Genomic DNA, 16,391 nt, shown 5'->3' on the forward strand with positions numbered 1-16,391 from the left:
GACTTGTTTGGGGAGAGAAGTAGCAAGAATGGAAGGAAAATATTTCTGAGACTAGATCCTGTGATTAGAGAGGAGATGGAGTGTTTAGAGAGAATGTGAGGGAATGTGTGGAGGGCAGATGCTAAGATTTCAGGTAGATGTGGGTGATTGCGAACTACGCACAAGTAGGAGAATTTTGTGGGAGAAAGAAAGTAGAGCGTGCAGGATGAGTTTAAAGATTTGTCAGATGGCGGGGGTGGTGCCTGTGGGAGAAAAATGGAAGTTTAAGCAGGAAAAAGTGGGAAGATTTTAGGGAGTAGAGCCTGTGGGGGCGGAGGAAGAAAAGATGACATATGAGGGGCAGTGAGGGAAGGGAATTAAAATATCTGTGGAAGTCATTTTTTCTGTATGGCTTAAGCAAAAGCTAGAGAAACTTGGTTTGGGAGTTTGGGTTGGAAAACTGCCATTAGTTTGGCTGGTCTGGAGTCTTGCCAACTGTGTCCTGTTTAGTTTCAACGGAGTCCATTGTATAGAAATTACCTTAGAATTAGGCTGTAACCAGCATCTGAAATCCTAACACCCTTGAACTTTGAGGATATTTTGAACTGGATCTGAACTTTGTGCTTGGACTACTTTTTTTATTACGGACAAACTGGATAATCCTCATAATTTATGAATGGCCTAGTTTTCTCTGCTGTATTTCTTTTTGACCAGATGCTTTTGAGGAGATGAAATGGACTTCTAGTTGAGGTGATGGAGTGAAGAAGTATTAATGGGCTAAATCTGGCTCTCACATATGCTGCTAAAAATTTGAATGGAGTGATTAGTAATTTAATGTGATGTAATTAGAGCAAAATTTGGCCCAATCGTTAAAAGAAAAAATACTGGATAACTTACTGAAGTGTAATAAGTTAAAATAACATTAGTTAGTTTTTGGTTTAGGATAGCTGACTTTCCTTTCAGGATCGGGAGGCAATTTGTTGCTACGAACTACTCTTTTTTTTGCAGCTAGTCTGAGATGGTTCTCACTTTGTTAATACCTATCATATTATTTGTAAGAGAAGGATGTTTAAAATATATTTCTTTTCATTTATGTTCTCTAGATAATGATTCCACAGGAGAATCGAACCAGTGAGATTATGTACAATAGAATGAACATATCTGAACTTAGCGCCATGATCCCTCAGGTTGGTGGAAGTTAACTGGAAAATGGCTCTAATGTCTGGACTGTGTAACTCACCATTTACAACTGAAGGTGCTTCCAATGTGCATAGGACAGCATTTAAAATGAACATTAGTACAAACAGGTGTTCTCTAGTATAATTGTTCTTTTAATTACAGCTGCATCTTTAAGTGCTATACTATTTTCCATGATGAAATTAAATATTTTAAATGAGCAAAAACCTTTTGTGTCATTTAACTGAACCCTGCCAATTAATTATGTCCGATCTTCCCTGTTTGTCAACTGTATTAACTGAGCTTTTCTTTGTCCTTTCAGTTTGACTGGCTGGGATATATCAAGAAGGTGATTGACACTAAACTCTACCCTCACCTTCAAGATATAGGTCCTTCAGAAAACGTGATTGTCCGTGTGCCCCAGTACTTCAAAGATTTGTTCAGGATACTAGAAAAAGAAAGGAAAAAGTAAGGATTATTATTTGTTCTGTAGATTCTAAGGCCAGAAGGGACTATTGTGATCATTTAGTCTGACCTCCTGTGTAACACAGGTGATAGACCTTCCCCAGAATAATTCCTAGAGTGTATCTTTATTTATTTATTTATTTATTTATTTATTTATTTATTAAAAAGACTCAATCTTGCATTTAAAAAATGCCAGTGATAGAGACTCCACCACAATTCCATAATTACCCTCACTGTTAAAAATTTGTACTTTATTTCCAGTCTGAATGTGTTTATGTCTAGCTTTAACTTCCATCCATTAGACTGTGTTATACCTTTGTCTGCTGTATTATACTGTGCATTCAACTATGCTCAAAAGGGAGGGCCAAATCCGGGGCATTTCAATGAGAATCTCAGAGGTTCAGCACTCCTTTGGCTCAAGTCTTTATTCAGGCAAACCTACCATTTGGTTTTGTTTGAATAAAGACTGAAGAATACAAGCCTTGTAGGTGGTAATGCAATTTCTAATTCCAAATAAAAAAACGTGAATTAAAAAAGATCTTGCATTGAGGCTTGCAATTACAGGTGTATCCAGCTAACCATTCTAATATACTTTTAAGGCTTGATTCTCCACGGCCTTGTATCTTGTGTAATCATGTACTGCTGTGATATGGATGTGTAAAATGCTACTAGATTCGAATGGTAGCATTTTGCACCCACTTTGCTCAGGGGTGCAAGACATGGAACCAACAGTCCCTTAGTATAGAGAAAAATGTATATACTTGAATTGTCTGACTTTGCAATACTCCTTTATTACTGAAACTGACTAACAGCTTATGAACTACTCTGTTGAGCTACTTGTTTAATGATTGCCTCTTACCATCCACCTTTTTATTTTTGGTTGAATGTCTTTCTAAAAACAGTTTATTGCTAACCGTGCAATAATATTACTTGGTCAGAGCATGTCAAACTAAAGTCATCTACATAGCAACTAAAAATACTAGAACAAGGCAGAAACTTTATTTTGATATTATTGCACTGTATTTCTTCTCTTAATAAGAACATGTTTTAAAAAATTAATAATACATGTAAAATATCAGGCAATACTAAAAATAAAAATTAGTGTTCAACCGCCAAAGGATCAGCTATCATAACCTACTTTAAACAATTCAAACAGATATGACCACAGAACTTCTCCTTCAAATGACTGAATAATACGCATTGTGGGGCCCCAATTCTCCATTGCCCTGTGCCTTGGAAAGTCAGTTTAATACATGCAAAGTGAGTATAAAATGCTTATTAGGTAGCATTTTACACCAACTGCATACGTAGCGAAGAGGCTCATTTTATTTACTTCAGTGTCCTGTCCTGTAAGGTGCTGGGAGGATTGGGTCCTACAGCATAATTAGGAGCTAGATCTCACTAGCCTTTATGTAGGGGCACAGCAGAGGGGAGGGAGGCTGGCATATGGGCTGGGCACAAGTGCAGGTCCTGTGTTCAGTGGAGTGCAAGAACTACTCCCTAACTATTGCCCTTGGGCACACGGTCCCCCAAAGAAAGCAGAAAGTGTGGGAGTAGGCAAAGCCATGACTCTGTCTCCTCACACTCCATGTATTCACAGAGAATTTTTTGTAAGCAATACACATATTGAAAACTATATCCTCCGAGCACCTACTGGACCCTTTTGAATAGTCAACAAATTCATTAAAATTGCAGTCTGATTGGAGACGGCACACAAAGCAGAATAGGAGCTAAATTCATTGCATGAATTTTTCACAGGCCATTATTCGCTCAGCTCTAATTGGTTCACAGTAACGCCAGTGAATTTAATCAAGATATTGTATGGTATGTCCTAGGAATCTTAGATATTAACTTACATCTGTTATATGAGGAATCTGTTCTTTCCTCAATGCCCGTTTCACTTTTGTTAAGGAGAATTTGTGTACATTAAGGGAATAAGAGTCACATGTATAACCTGAGAGTAATAAAGGGATTTGTATTCCCAATACAAATTTTTGTAACTATTACAGTAACAATGATTATAACCCTAACGGAACTAAAACTGAAGAACTACTTTCCTGTTGCTTATTCTACTGGTCTGGCAAAAGACAAATAACTGACACTCACTCTTCCATAGAACATAATGGAATAAACTTTTAGAAAACCTGAAGCCTAGTATTCTCTTTGCACTTCAGGATGCTCCTGCGAAATTAGTTGTAGATATGCCCCTGCTGGAGTATGATAGAGAAAGGTTTAGAAGTGCTTAGAATTTGGTTCCACAATTCAGCTAGGAATGCAAAAATGCATGCATAGCTTATGCCCCTCAAGGAAGTCTATTAGTTAGAAAACATGGATCTATTTGTTGAGCTCATATTAAATCTAAATTTATATCTTTATATTAAATCAATCTACCAATAAATATTGATAGAAATGCTAGCATGATGTCACAAAATCCTAGCATTTTATGTAGGTCATCAACTTTATTCGCTGTCAAGGCATAATTCTTCCTTACAGTGTTATCACAAATGCTTGGTCTAGTTCGAAATGTCCCAGGAAACAAGCTTTCTACCACTTCGTTTGGGAGACCATACCACAAAATAACAGACCGCTTTGTTAAGAAATAATCCTCCTAAACGTTCCAACTGTAGCAATCATTTAGCAGTCAAAGTGGGGGCAAAATGTAATCTTCCCAAGGGTTACAATAACAAGGACTTTAGTTACACAGAACTTGGGTCTGGGACTTGTGTGTTCTATTCCAGAACTACATCTCAGTGTGGGAAGCAGGGCAAATAGCTCATGTTCTCTGTATCTCAGTTTCACCATTGGTAAACTTTGGATAATAGTTGCCTCCTTCACACTGGCATTGTGCAGATTAAATAATTTGTAAAGCATTCTGAGAGCCTTAGGTGAATGGCAACACAGAAGTAAAAAGTACTATTGTTTTAAACCAAAGTGGTGAAATTAGCCCCGTCTATCTCTATTCTTTTTGTACTTTGTGTACTTGGCTGAAGAGACAAAGAATAGAAGCCAAGGACTGGTAAACGAGTTCAGATAAAATATGAACCCTGCCCTTTCCTCTTCCCCATGCTCTTGAAAACAGAATAACCAATCCTCTTCCAGAGTTTGCAATGAAACCTTTTTCATTGCTTTATATTTTTGGGTAGCAGGGGATTCAAATACTAGTTCAAAAAGAAAGTACCAGAGATCTCATCAAAGAACCCATTCTTGGAAGGTGTCCAGCCCAATTTTTCTGATCCAGTTCAAATAAGATTTGGATAATCTTCATGTATTTATCTAAACTCAGCCCCACCTCCATATCGCTGACTTGATCCAAAAGCTACTGAAATCAATGGAACTAATTCCATTGATATCAATGGCCTTTGGATCAGGCCCATTTTTGAAGTTTATCCATCACTAATTACATTTCCCATCCTTTTATTTTAACTCAGAACAGATTTCCGAGCCCATGATCAAAGATAAACACCACCCAAGGTGGAGCAAGAACTACACACAAAGGAGAATTAAATTTCTTTGGCGTTTAAGTGCTAAATTGTAAAATGTAATTCCTCATGGTAGTGGTCTTTCTACATGGAGTTTTCTTCTTATAAGAATTTCAATGAAAATTAAGCCTTTTATCATTTTAATCCACAGGAATCCTGCAAATACATTTCTAGATTCTAATAAGATGCAGGGGCTTAATAGATATTGCAGGAGCATGGATGCAGCCCTGCTGAAGCACTTTGAAACTGATAGATGTGAGGCTTGTGGAAATTAGCTCACTTGCGGAAATTTTACTGAGTAGGCACTTACAGCATACTTCAGTTTGTCATTGCTTAAGGAAACCCCACATTGACCAAACATTTTTTCGGAAAGACCTGCTATTTTGAGGTATCATTATTAATCCTGGAGTGTATTTTTAATGTTTCTGATTCAATTCACTCAATCATGACAAAAAGAACTGTTCCAAGTCTTGTAACCTGAGCTCATGCAAGCTGATCTTCTTGATAACATTATATATTAGACATGTATATTTCTAATCACTGAAAAAACATCCAACAGATACAAAATATTATATGATTACATGGACATTTACATACAGGAGGGCAGATGAAAGCAACCTAGATCCTAGTGAAGGGTTCCCTCCATGCATGGGATATCAATCCCCACATGTGGAAGGAGACTTGGATGTTGCCACTGCACCGTTCCTCTGCCTTCAGACCTGTGAAGGTCTTGCCACAGTAGGAGAGGATGAGAAAAGGGGAAGCTTGGGAGAAAGGAGTGGTCAGACTGAGGGTGAAGCCAGGGCAGGTGGTTCTTATCCCTGCTCTGACCATATGGATCTTTCATGGAAGAGGAAGCTTGTCTGTGAGGGTAGCCACTGTTGGGGAACCTCATGGCTACAGGGCATCCAGCGTCAGTGCTCAGGTGGATGGCTTGTGGATGGCTTTGACCTCTCTCAGATCTCCTGGGAAACACCAGGTTTGAGGTGGGCCCCACAGGCCTTGCCCCAGGAAGGCAAATCTTTCCTATGCCTCAGGATGCTATGGCAAAATATTCACAAGGGAACCTTCACAGAGTTTTCCTTATTCCAACCTGCCTCCTTCAGTTTTCAATACAGAAGTGGTGCAATCTGTCTGATCATATAACAGAGCTTGTTACTTCATCTTCAGTCATAAATGCTTCCCAAATTATCCTGGTCCCCTTTTCTTAATCATGACTTTTGCTAGATTCACTCATGCGCACTCCAAGTGCAGGTGATCAGGGACAAATCTTTAGTGAATAAGAGAGTTACTATAGTTCACACTTGTGTGTGATTGTACCAGTTTGTTTAGGGCATTACTGTAGAATACTTTAGTATTTTTGAGAGGGTGAAATCTAAATTCCTCATCTTGATTTTACAGTGCAGATATGTCTTGTACAGCAGGTGTTAGTTACCCCATCACAGTAACCGTACACACTGGACTTGAGAGTGTGTTGTTTAATGTTTAGAGAAAGGTAACAGGAGTTGGGTCTCCTGGGAGAGTTGGACACGTCGCGCCTATCTATCTTTTAGTCCCTCTAGTATCTGGGAGCTTAAGCTCTTTCTGTGTTTCAGTTTATCCATCTACAAAGTGGGGATAGTAATAATTGCCTACAGTAATTCTCAGAGTGCTAATGAAGAAATGCTCATAAAGCACATTGATATTTTCAGATGAAAGGTACTAATACAAGGGTGATCGGACAGCAAGTGTGAAAAACTGGGACACTTTTTTTTCCCAGTTGGCGAGTGGGGGAATGGGGGGGGGCACAGCATAGTGTCCTAAATAAGACAAAGCCACTAATATCAGGACATTTGGTCACCCTAGTTAATACCATGTAATGACTATATATAGTAGATAATTATCCATTATTTTAGTTTCATGATCATTTTTGCTGGTCTTACTAGTAAAGAGAAAGAACCTGCACTTTGATTTACAAGTCAAAAATTACCAGATATTGTGTAGTTTCCGTACAGAGCAGTTATGTAATTACTGTCACTGCATAGCACTTACCATTTGTGTAAAGAGTAACTAAATGAAAATTGCATTGTAAAAAGAGTACAACTATCACGATATGGATGTGTTAAAAGCATTCTCCAGAAGATGGCTCCTATCATGAAATCAGGCAGTAAATGTCTGTCTTCATGCAATTTCTTCTGTGTAATAGGATTTTATCAATTCGGTCATAGCTCATCATTAATTTTAAAGGTGAAATTTCTGTCATTCAGTTCAAACTGCTCTTACAGAAAGCCATTCAGATATTGCTTCTACAAGTGCTTTGCTGTACATCACATGGAATTAAATGTTTGATAAATATGTATGTCTGATTTATCAGGACTATTGCCAACTATCTGGTATGGAGGATGGTTTATTCAAGAATATTTAACCTCAGCCGACGCTTTCAGTATAGATGGCTGGAATTTTCACGGGTAAGTTCAAGATTTTTCAGTTTTTATGATAGGTGAGACTGGTAGTGACATTCCGCAGGGTACAATCTGAACTGTTGCAAGGTGGTGTCTTCTTAACTCTTTAGCCTGGGGTGCCTTCTATACAGCTTTGCTTTTAGAACATCCACTCCTGGCCTGTTCACACCGACGAGTGGCTCCAGGCCCCAGCACACCAAGCATAGTGCTTGGAGCGGCAAGCCACTGGGGGTGCTCTGCCGGTCGCCACGAGGGCAGCAGACAGGCTGCCTTCGGCAGCCTGCCTGCGGAGGGTCCGCTGGTCCCGTGGCTTCCGCAGACCTCCTGCAGGGACCGGCAGACCCTCCGCAGGTAAGCCGCTGAAGGCAGCCTGCCTGCCGTGTTTGGGGTGACAAAATGCCTAGAGCCGCCCCTGCACACAGACTTCAGCATGCAAATTCACTCCTAACTAAATATATGAGCACTCTGACCAGTCGTTCCTGAATTACAATACAAGTCAACACCCACAAATTCCTAGTCCCAGCCTTGTCTCCCAGAAATTTGCATCTTGTACTGCTCATTACCCTTCTATAAAGTACAAGCTCATAGAAAGTCCATCATTTCATCAAAGGAAAATAGTAATGCACCAGCCCTGTTATTCCAAATAGACTTTAACCTAAGACACAGGTTAAGATAAAACAATAAGAGTACTAACTATAGAAGATAGATTTTAAGTGATTACAAATAATGATGCGTAAGAACCCAGATTGGTTACAAAAGAGTAAAAGGCAAGCTAATGGCTAACTTAACAAATGAACAAAATTCAAAATGAAGGTTTTCCTCATGATATGTTGCAGTAATTTTTACTGTCTGGGTCTCCTTCCAGCCTGGGGCCTCTTCTCCTTGGTTCAGTCTCCTTCAGGTATTCACTGATATCCATGAGCAGAGAGATTGGAGGAGCAGTTGAAGTCAGGAGTTTTCCTTCCCTTTTTATAATTCAATTTTTTGTGCTATAAACATCCTTGCTGAGTCATGGTGATACACAGTCCATTGTGATTAAATGTAAATTTCTTGTTTACACCTTACCATTGCTGGAGAATGGCTGCTTACGCATTCAATAGACTTTTAACTCCTGGTTTGGGTGTTGGGCTGTCCTTTGCTTCTAAGAAACTGATACGGACCTGGTTATCTTAAACTTGGACTATGTTACAGCAATAATACATAGTAGAATCTTATAACTTCAGATACAATGTTGATATACATATCTTACCAAAAAATAATGTTTGGCAGATTATGACATTTCAAATGATACCTCACAAGGTATGCTTTGTGCAAAATTTATCATAGTCTTATAAAAGTGATCAACACAATAGTATAGACCATCACAACAACCTATTATCAGTGTTGCCTGATGCTTCCCATTATAAGACCCTGTTTTCAGTCACTTATAACTGTTCCAAACTTTAATAGTTTGAAATGAATTTTACATTCTGGCTGTCTATCTTAGGCTGAATTTCTGCCAAAATACTTCAGCCATCTGTAAGAGTGAGGATAGGGGGAAATGGGTTGCTTATCCCATAGAAATAAACTTCCAGCAATATTTTTTAACAGCTCTACCTGTCTCCCATGCTTTGGAGCAGGAATTCAAAATTTGGCAAAGCAGGTGGTCTTTGTGGCAGGGATATGTCTTTTGCCATCTCCATAAACATATGCCCAAATCTGATCAAGTTACAGGCATGTGCCAAGTAGACTTTGACCAGCTAAAATCTCTAAAGATTCTACCCTCACTGAGCATGCTCAAGCCTCTCACAGCTTCTAGTGACTGGACTGCAGATGCACCATCCCCACAAAGCAGCTGAGCATGATCCCTGTCCACATAGCTCCTATGTGTGATCAGACTGCTCAGGCGCATCACAGAAAAACTGAGCATGCTTCAGCATAGGTGTTGAGAAGGACTTGCCCTGTAATTGCTTCTCCAGGCCATGGCAGGTCCGGGCACAGGAACTGACAGCACCATGTTCATCAATGATCCCCCTGATGGCTTGGCAAGGAGACTGGTAACCATGGTGAGGATGGGAGGCTGAGACTGGTAGCTGAGGTAGAGGCTGGGATTAGGAGCCAGTCAGGGAAGAACTGGGAGCCATTTGCCTGGGGAGGAACACTGAGATCAGGAAGGGAGATTGGCTGCACAAGGAGAATGGGAATAAGAATGAATGTGAGCATAGGCGCCAACTTTTTTTTAGAGCTGGTGGGTGCTCATGCCTGCCTCCAGCCCTGCCCCGCCTCCACTCGTGCCCCAAAGTCCCCGCCCCAACTCCACCCCTCCCTGTCCCTATTGGATCCCTTCCCAAATCCCCACCTTGGCCTCATCTCCTTCCCCAAGCACGCCGCGTTCCTCCTTCTCCCCTCTCCCTCCCAGGCTTGCCACGCAAAACAGCTTTTTCGTGGCGTCAAGCGCTGGGAGGGAGTGGGGAGAAGAAGGATGCAGCGGTGTGCTCAGGGGAGGGAGCAGAGGTGGAGGTGAGCTGGGCTGGGAGGGGCAGGGAGCTGCCAGTGGGTGCAGAGCACCCACCAATTTTTCCCTGTGGGTGCTCCAGCCCCAGAACACCCACGGAGTCGGTGCCTATGAATGTGAGAACTCACGAGTGTAGAGAATAACAACCTACTACTGTTTCACAGGCAACCTTCCTTCTGGCATTTTTTAACTTTTGAATGCTTGACTCTGGAACTTTTTAACGTTCTTCTAATGTAGTTTTGTGTGTGTAATAGGTCAAAAATCATCCAAATCTCTTGTGAATATACAAACACTTACACGTAATTCTTACCAGATCCAGTAAAAAATGCATATTTCTACTATAGTGATAGAAAATGCTAAAGCTCAGAGTAAAAGGTTAATACCATATCTCTGATTCCAGGATATATGTGTCCTGTTCATTTATTTCCAGTCCTCCCTTCTTTTCTTTCAAAGGTGTAGTTGTATATTTTCTCCTTTCAGGAAGTAAGATATTAAGTAATAGAGCATGAGTCTGATGACACATCTTTGGACTCTATCCAATATATGTTTAATTAAGTGAAGGACTTTGGTAACTAAGTATAGAAAGAAAAAAGTCAAGTGAGAGAGATGCATAATTTCCCCTATATCTTCTTCACTTATGTTCTGTGAATGATTGGGGTCTGCTTAAAATTCAGTGCCCTGAGATTCCTCAGAAGTAGAACAAAGTAAATTCATCAATTTATTAAATTTGTGAGCAATTGGAGATTGTGTTAAAATCCAGAGGATGACATACTGTGCATTGTATTATCACAGTCACTTGGTGCTTGATCCAAAGCCCCATAAATCCATGGAAAAAACCCTACTGAAATCAGTAGTGCCCTACTGTACAGAGACTTCCCCCCCTGCAATACAACATAATAAATAGAATGCACATCACTTGCATTAAAGTGGTTACAAAAAAGTAGTGCATCGTGATCCGGTTTCGTTGCATGGTTTATATAGAACTGTAATTTGATCAGCTTTACCCACACCAGAAACCCCCCTTGATGAATAAATTGTTCAATAATATTTCCATTCATATAAAACAAATGTGAATGAATTTTAATAATATCAAATAGTTACATTAAAACTACATTATGAAAACAATATTAAAATTCCAGAGTCAAACATTCAAATACAGTTATAACAATAGATCCAAACAGTGAGTTGTTAATCTGCCTCTCGTCAGGGGCAGTGTGACGTTTCACTGGCCTGTGAACAAATGAGGGAACAGATTGTGGTGCTCCTTCACAACCTGGTCCTTGGCTCTCTCTTGCTCCCAGGGGAGGCCATGTGCTTGTCAATGTATACAAATAGCAGATTACTTCCCACGCTGTGCAACACTGGGATTGTTTTGGGAAGATCAGCCAAGACTGCTTAATCTCCTACCCTGGGGATGGCTCTCTTCCCATCACACTCCCACCCATAATATGGGTGGCTGGAGCAATGATATGGGCATGCTACACTTGGATGACTTGTATTTATTTATTTTTTATTTTTTTTAAAATAAAAACGCGTTGGGGGCACAAAACTGCTGAATCTGGGTTAAATTTGATGAATGGTTTCAGTTGATTTTTTTTCTTTTTTATAGAATTGAAACTCTTCACTTAGAAAATTGTTTCATTTTGACATCTTGATTTGAAATGGCTTTTTGATTTCAAAATTGGCCCATTTTTTAATCTCCACCACACACACAAAGGCTGAATAACATCTGAAATGGCTGAATCAACATGAAAACTTCAGAAGAAAAATTTGTTTTGAGTCCATCAAAAACATTTTGGTCAATTTGAAATGAATTGAAAAATGTAAAATATCTTGTTTTGAGTTGGCTCAAAATGTTTTGGTCAGTTTTGAAAATAATATTTTTTTAAATATATTTTTTTATTTGATGAATTAAAAAAAAACTGTTTTTTTTGTACAGTCATAGATTCCAAACCAGAAGGGACAATTGTGATAATCTAGTCTGACTTTCTTCATAGAGCAGGCCATAAAACTCCCCTCCCTCCAATTCCTACAGTGTATCTCTGTTAGTTCAACTACAGCCAGAATTATTACCATGTTTTTTGTTTGGCACCTACACCGAAAAAGCCATTATTTGCTCAGCTCTGCTCTAAACTTCCTGCATGGGCACATGGAGTGACCTAAGGGTTTCCCATTTGATAAGTAACTTTTGAACATTCTTAGAGTTGGCCAAAAAAAAGCACCATCAAATATATTTTGGGAAAAACGCAAAAGCTGTAGACTACTGTTAGGCATATCTCCATATTCTTATTATATTATCTCATAGAACTGGAAGGGACTCCAAAAGGTCATCGAGTCCAGCCCCTTGCCTTCACTAGCAGGACCAAGTACTGATTTTGCCCCAGATCCCTAAGTGGCCCCGTCAAGGATTGAACTCACAATCCTGGGTTTAGCAGGGTTTAAATCACATTCAAACAAGTGTAGTTAGAAAAGTATTTTCTTTATGAAAAATGTGAGCAACTGGCTGTCCAATCCCAGCTACATGTTTTTTAGTGCATCTTTTTATGAGACACTTCTTTGTGGCCAAGTACAACAGAGTGCTGACCTATAACCAAGCTGGCAGGATATTCAGATCCCAAATGGAACCCTTAGAGTTCAGGAATTGTGCTTTATGATACACCGCATAGCTACTTGCACTTATGTACTCACTTGATAAATCAAAGAAAATATATACATTGAGTTGGTTGTACACCTTCCAGTACAACATTTTCAAGTTGTCATGTAAATAGGCCATGTGAGGGTTTCCTGCATGTGGGTGAATTCCATCCAGTGTGCTAAGCACAGTACAGACAGGGCCCTGAATTTCCAGCTTGCCCCCACCTGGCAATGGATTTCAGATCTGAAGAATGTGAATCTTGGCATCAAGAGGTTTATAATGAAAATGGTTTGGACTTTGCAGCAGAAGAGGAGGGGAAAATCACACAACTAATTAAAAGTGGAAGGTCATTTTCATAGGCTGTAAAACAGGACATCACTGCTGAGAAATTGCTTTGTTCATAGTGTCAGCCATTTTTCTACACTATAGTGCTAGTAGCACTCATAGCAGGCCAGGCCTCAGTTACATTGTGTTACCTACCAAAGCTGGATTCAAACCAGTGACTTAAAGCTGGAGAACTCTGTGTCTCATAACTAGCCCTGTAAGCCACAGACTCCCTGGATGTGGGGTTACTTATAGGAAGTTTAAACTTTACATAGTATTTCCATTTCGTTGGGGGAATTATTAAAGTGACTTTTACATGATGAGACAAGGCATCAGAGGAAACACAGGTTTCATTTGTCAAAAAAATAATAATCCCTGAATGTGTGTTTGAAACCATTAAAATCTTGAGGATCCCTGTTTTCCTCCATTTTGCACCTTCCTCCTCCCTTGATGGCCATTGCCACATGCCAGTATGTTTTGGGCTGATAAAAGATGAACACAAATCCCTTCAGAGTCCGTCAACATTGCTGTTTAACTGACTGGAAAGGGGCTACATTAAGGGCTTGCCTATAGTTATGGCCAAACTGGAACTGGTGCAATCGATGCAGTGTTGATGGCAGAGTACTCTCCCATCAACTTCTGTACTCCACCTCCCAGAGAAGAGTAAGGTAAGTTGGCGGGATCTCCCATTGACACAGCATGATGTAGTCACAGTGGTAAGTCAACCTAAGCTACGTCAACTTCAGTTACATAACTTACGTAACTGAGGTAGCATAATTTAGGTCAACTTTACACCTTAAGTGTAGACCAGCCCTGAGTGACTACAGGCATTGCTTCCTTTCCCGATAACAAATTGGGGAGCAGGCCATTGGGGGAGGCTAGTCATTGGCCCCTTCTCTTCTGCCCAAGGCCCACCCCTCTCCCTTGCCATACACCTCACTCCCCTGCTGAAGCCCAGAGCACTCCCACCCTGGCTGCCAGCCCCCCAGCCCCGGGCCGCTTGAGTGGCCTCAAGGTCCCCAGTCTGAGCCCTGGAGCGTCGGGTGGGCAGCACACGGGCAGGGCCATGCTGGGCTGTTTGGGGAGGCTCTAGCCTCCCCCAGCCTATGATGCTCACTGCCTATGGGAGCAGGACAAGGCTGGCGGGTACAAAGTGGTGCAGGCAATCAATATATTTTGACTAGCCTACATGCTGACACTTTCTATCAGCCAAGATACCTCCTCTTGCAACACCACCCAAGAAATTTTTTGTCCCACTGGAATCTGACAGCCTGCTATCTCTCCCTATCCTCAAAGTTCTTCCTCCTCCTATAGCTTACTGCCCAATGCACAAACAAAATCATGTTTGGTACATTGAAGGGAGTTGTGGTATAAGAAAATGGCTAGTCAAAAGATATGCATATGTCAAACATTAACTCTGTATTATTTGAATTTTTTTGCTATTACAAATTATTCAGTGAAAGATTAACTTTGTCTCCATGGCTTTTTTCTTCTTTTTTGTTCATTTACTCCAATATTTCTTTCCTTCTATTATACATATTATTACTTTTCCTCTATTTTTTCAGTATATTTCGCTATGCATGTCTCTCTCACAATTGAACACTGCACCTCCTGCACTCTCTCAGGCACTAAGGCCACTGGTGCCAGAACTGAAGGAGCCAGGGGCCATGCCTCCCACTTTTTGACAAGAGAAACAAGCGGAGAATTCATGTCCGTGCAGATTCCTCCCCTGCCCCCCGCAGAATAAAAGATTCTGCCAAGGACATGCTACAAATATACCTTGTGCCCACTCGGAATTGCTGTGGGACCAGAAGAGAGGGCAGCTGGCTCATTGCTGGAGCAGCCAGCCTTGGAGAGAGAGAGAGCAGGCACTTTGGCCTTGGCCTCCCCACTTGTGCAAAGTTCCAGTGTCCTCTCCTACCTCACATGTTCATGCCCCTCTACCCTGTCACACACATTTGCCCCACTCCCCCAACTCAGGGGTGCCTTTTTACACTCTCACTTTTCTACTTCATTCACACACTCATTGATAGCCTCTACTTGTGCTAGTGCTCTCTTTCTCACACTCATATTAGTGTAAGGCAGGCAGGCATACTGATGACCTTCCACATTCAGTAGTTCCTACCCCAATCCTTTGCAATCCTAATGGCAGGCCTGGTTCAGGGGAATGGGCGTAGACCAGAGGGGAGGTCTTTTGGATGATTTTGAAGTTGGTGCAGAATGCTGCATCCTGGTCATTAAATGGAGAATTAGACATTAAGAAGGCCGATCCTCAGCTGGTGTCTTTTTGAAGACTATGAAAATGCAACATAAATAGTAAAATGATCCTGCTATTATGTATATTAGGTTATGACTGTCTGTTACTTTTCAGAATTTACCATGAGGATGCTGAGTTATTTCCATAGTTTTTCTCAAATGGCATGTTCTGATGGTTTATTGTGCAATGCCAACAGGTAATCCAGGGAACCACATCTTTACTGCCTCAGTGGGATAAATGTGTAAACTTTGTAGAAGGAGCACTCCCTTATGTCGTTGGCAGGATGTTTGTGGATGTCCATTTTCAAGAAGACAAGAGAAAAATGGTAAGTCCTCTTCAGTCTCTATCTGAAAAATTTTAAATAGTTTCTTCGTCCTAGTAGAATAAATTCGAAGTTGAATTTAGCTTTAAAGAGAGACTTTCCGCCAGCAATGGATGGTAGGGGAAAACAGAACAAAGAAAAGGAAATGCCTCCTCTCCCTCCAGCTAAATTCAGTCTGTGCATTAATTGCCAGTTCAGGCCTTTGAGACAAATATGTAGCTGGATTTAAAAATGTATCCAGGTAATATTTACACCATGAATACACTTGTAGTTATGACTTCTAAGATAAGGGTAATTCTTATGGTGCAGGAGCTAACTGGCATTATCACTGGAACTGTAGGATCTGATCTTGAGGATCTGATCCAAGACTTCTCAGCTGTGAGGGTCAAGAAGGATCTCCTCTCTGCAGGTGCAGCATTGCACAGTTGACTATATGCATTCTGAATATCCTCCCTGGAAGTTTGAGGCAGCATAGGGAATCCTTAACTGATCTCTGGCCCAAATTTTGGGGAAGCTCATATTTAAAGATCAAAACTCACGATTTGTGATTCATAAAATTTTAGGAAGATAATTTTAAAGAAATCTGTGATCATATAATCAAACCTCCTGCATAAATCCTGTGATCATATAATCAAACCTCCTACATAAAATTTCACCCAGTAATTCCTATGGTGGGCAGGAATTATTCTTCCATGTTATGTAAGTGAACACAATTGAGCCCAATAACTGGTGATTGAATTAGAGCATGCCTTTCAGAAAGCCATCTCTTCTCAACCTAAAGACTTCAAATTAATGCTGAATGTGTCATTTCCCTTGACA

The 16,391-nt window shown here is 40.5% G+C and overlaps 1 protein-coding gene across 1 annotated transcript in view; it reads left to right on the plus strand.

Moving 5' to 3' along the window:
- The window catches only part of PHEX (phosphate regulating endopeptidase homolog X-linked), a 146,354-nt gene that overhangs the window by 45,147 nt on the left and 84,816 nt on the right, over positions 1-16,391 (plus strand). Inside the window, exons 8-11 of the mRNA XM_030574851.1 lie at positions 1,083-1,166; positions 1,478-1,623; positions 7,453-7,546; positions 15,447-15,575. Coding sequence (XP_030430711.1) covers positions 1,083-1,166; positions 1,478-1,623; positions 7,453-7,546; positions 15,447-15,575 — 453 coding nt within the window. The remainder of the gene's footprint in view (positions 1-1,082; positions 1,167-1,477; positions 1,624-7,452; positions 7,547-15,446; positions 15,576-16,391) is intronic.

Source organism: Gopherus evgoodei, chromosome 1, assembly GCF_007399415.2.
Source record: "Gopherus evgoodei ecotype Sinaloan lineage chromosome 1, rGopEvg1_v1.p, whole genome shotgun sequence".
Classification (NCBI taxonomy): domain Eukaryota; kingdom Metazoa; phylum Chordata; order Testudines; family Testudinidae; genus Gopherus; species Gopherus evgoodei.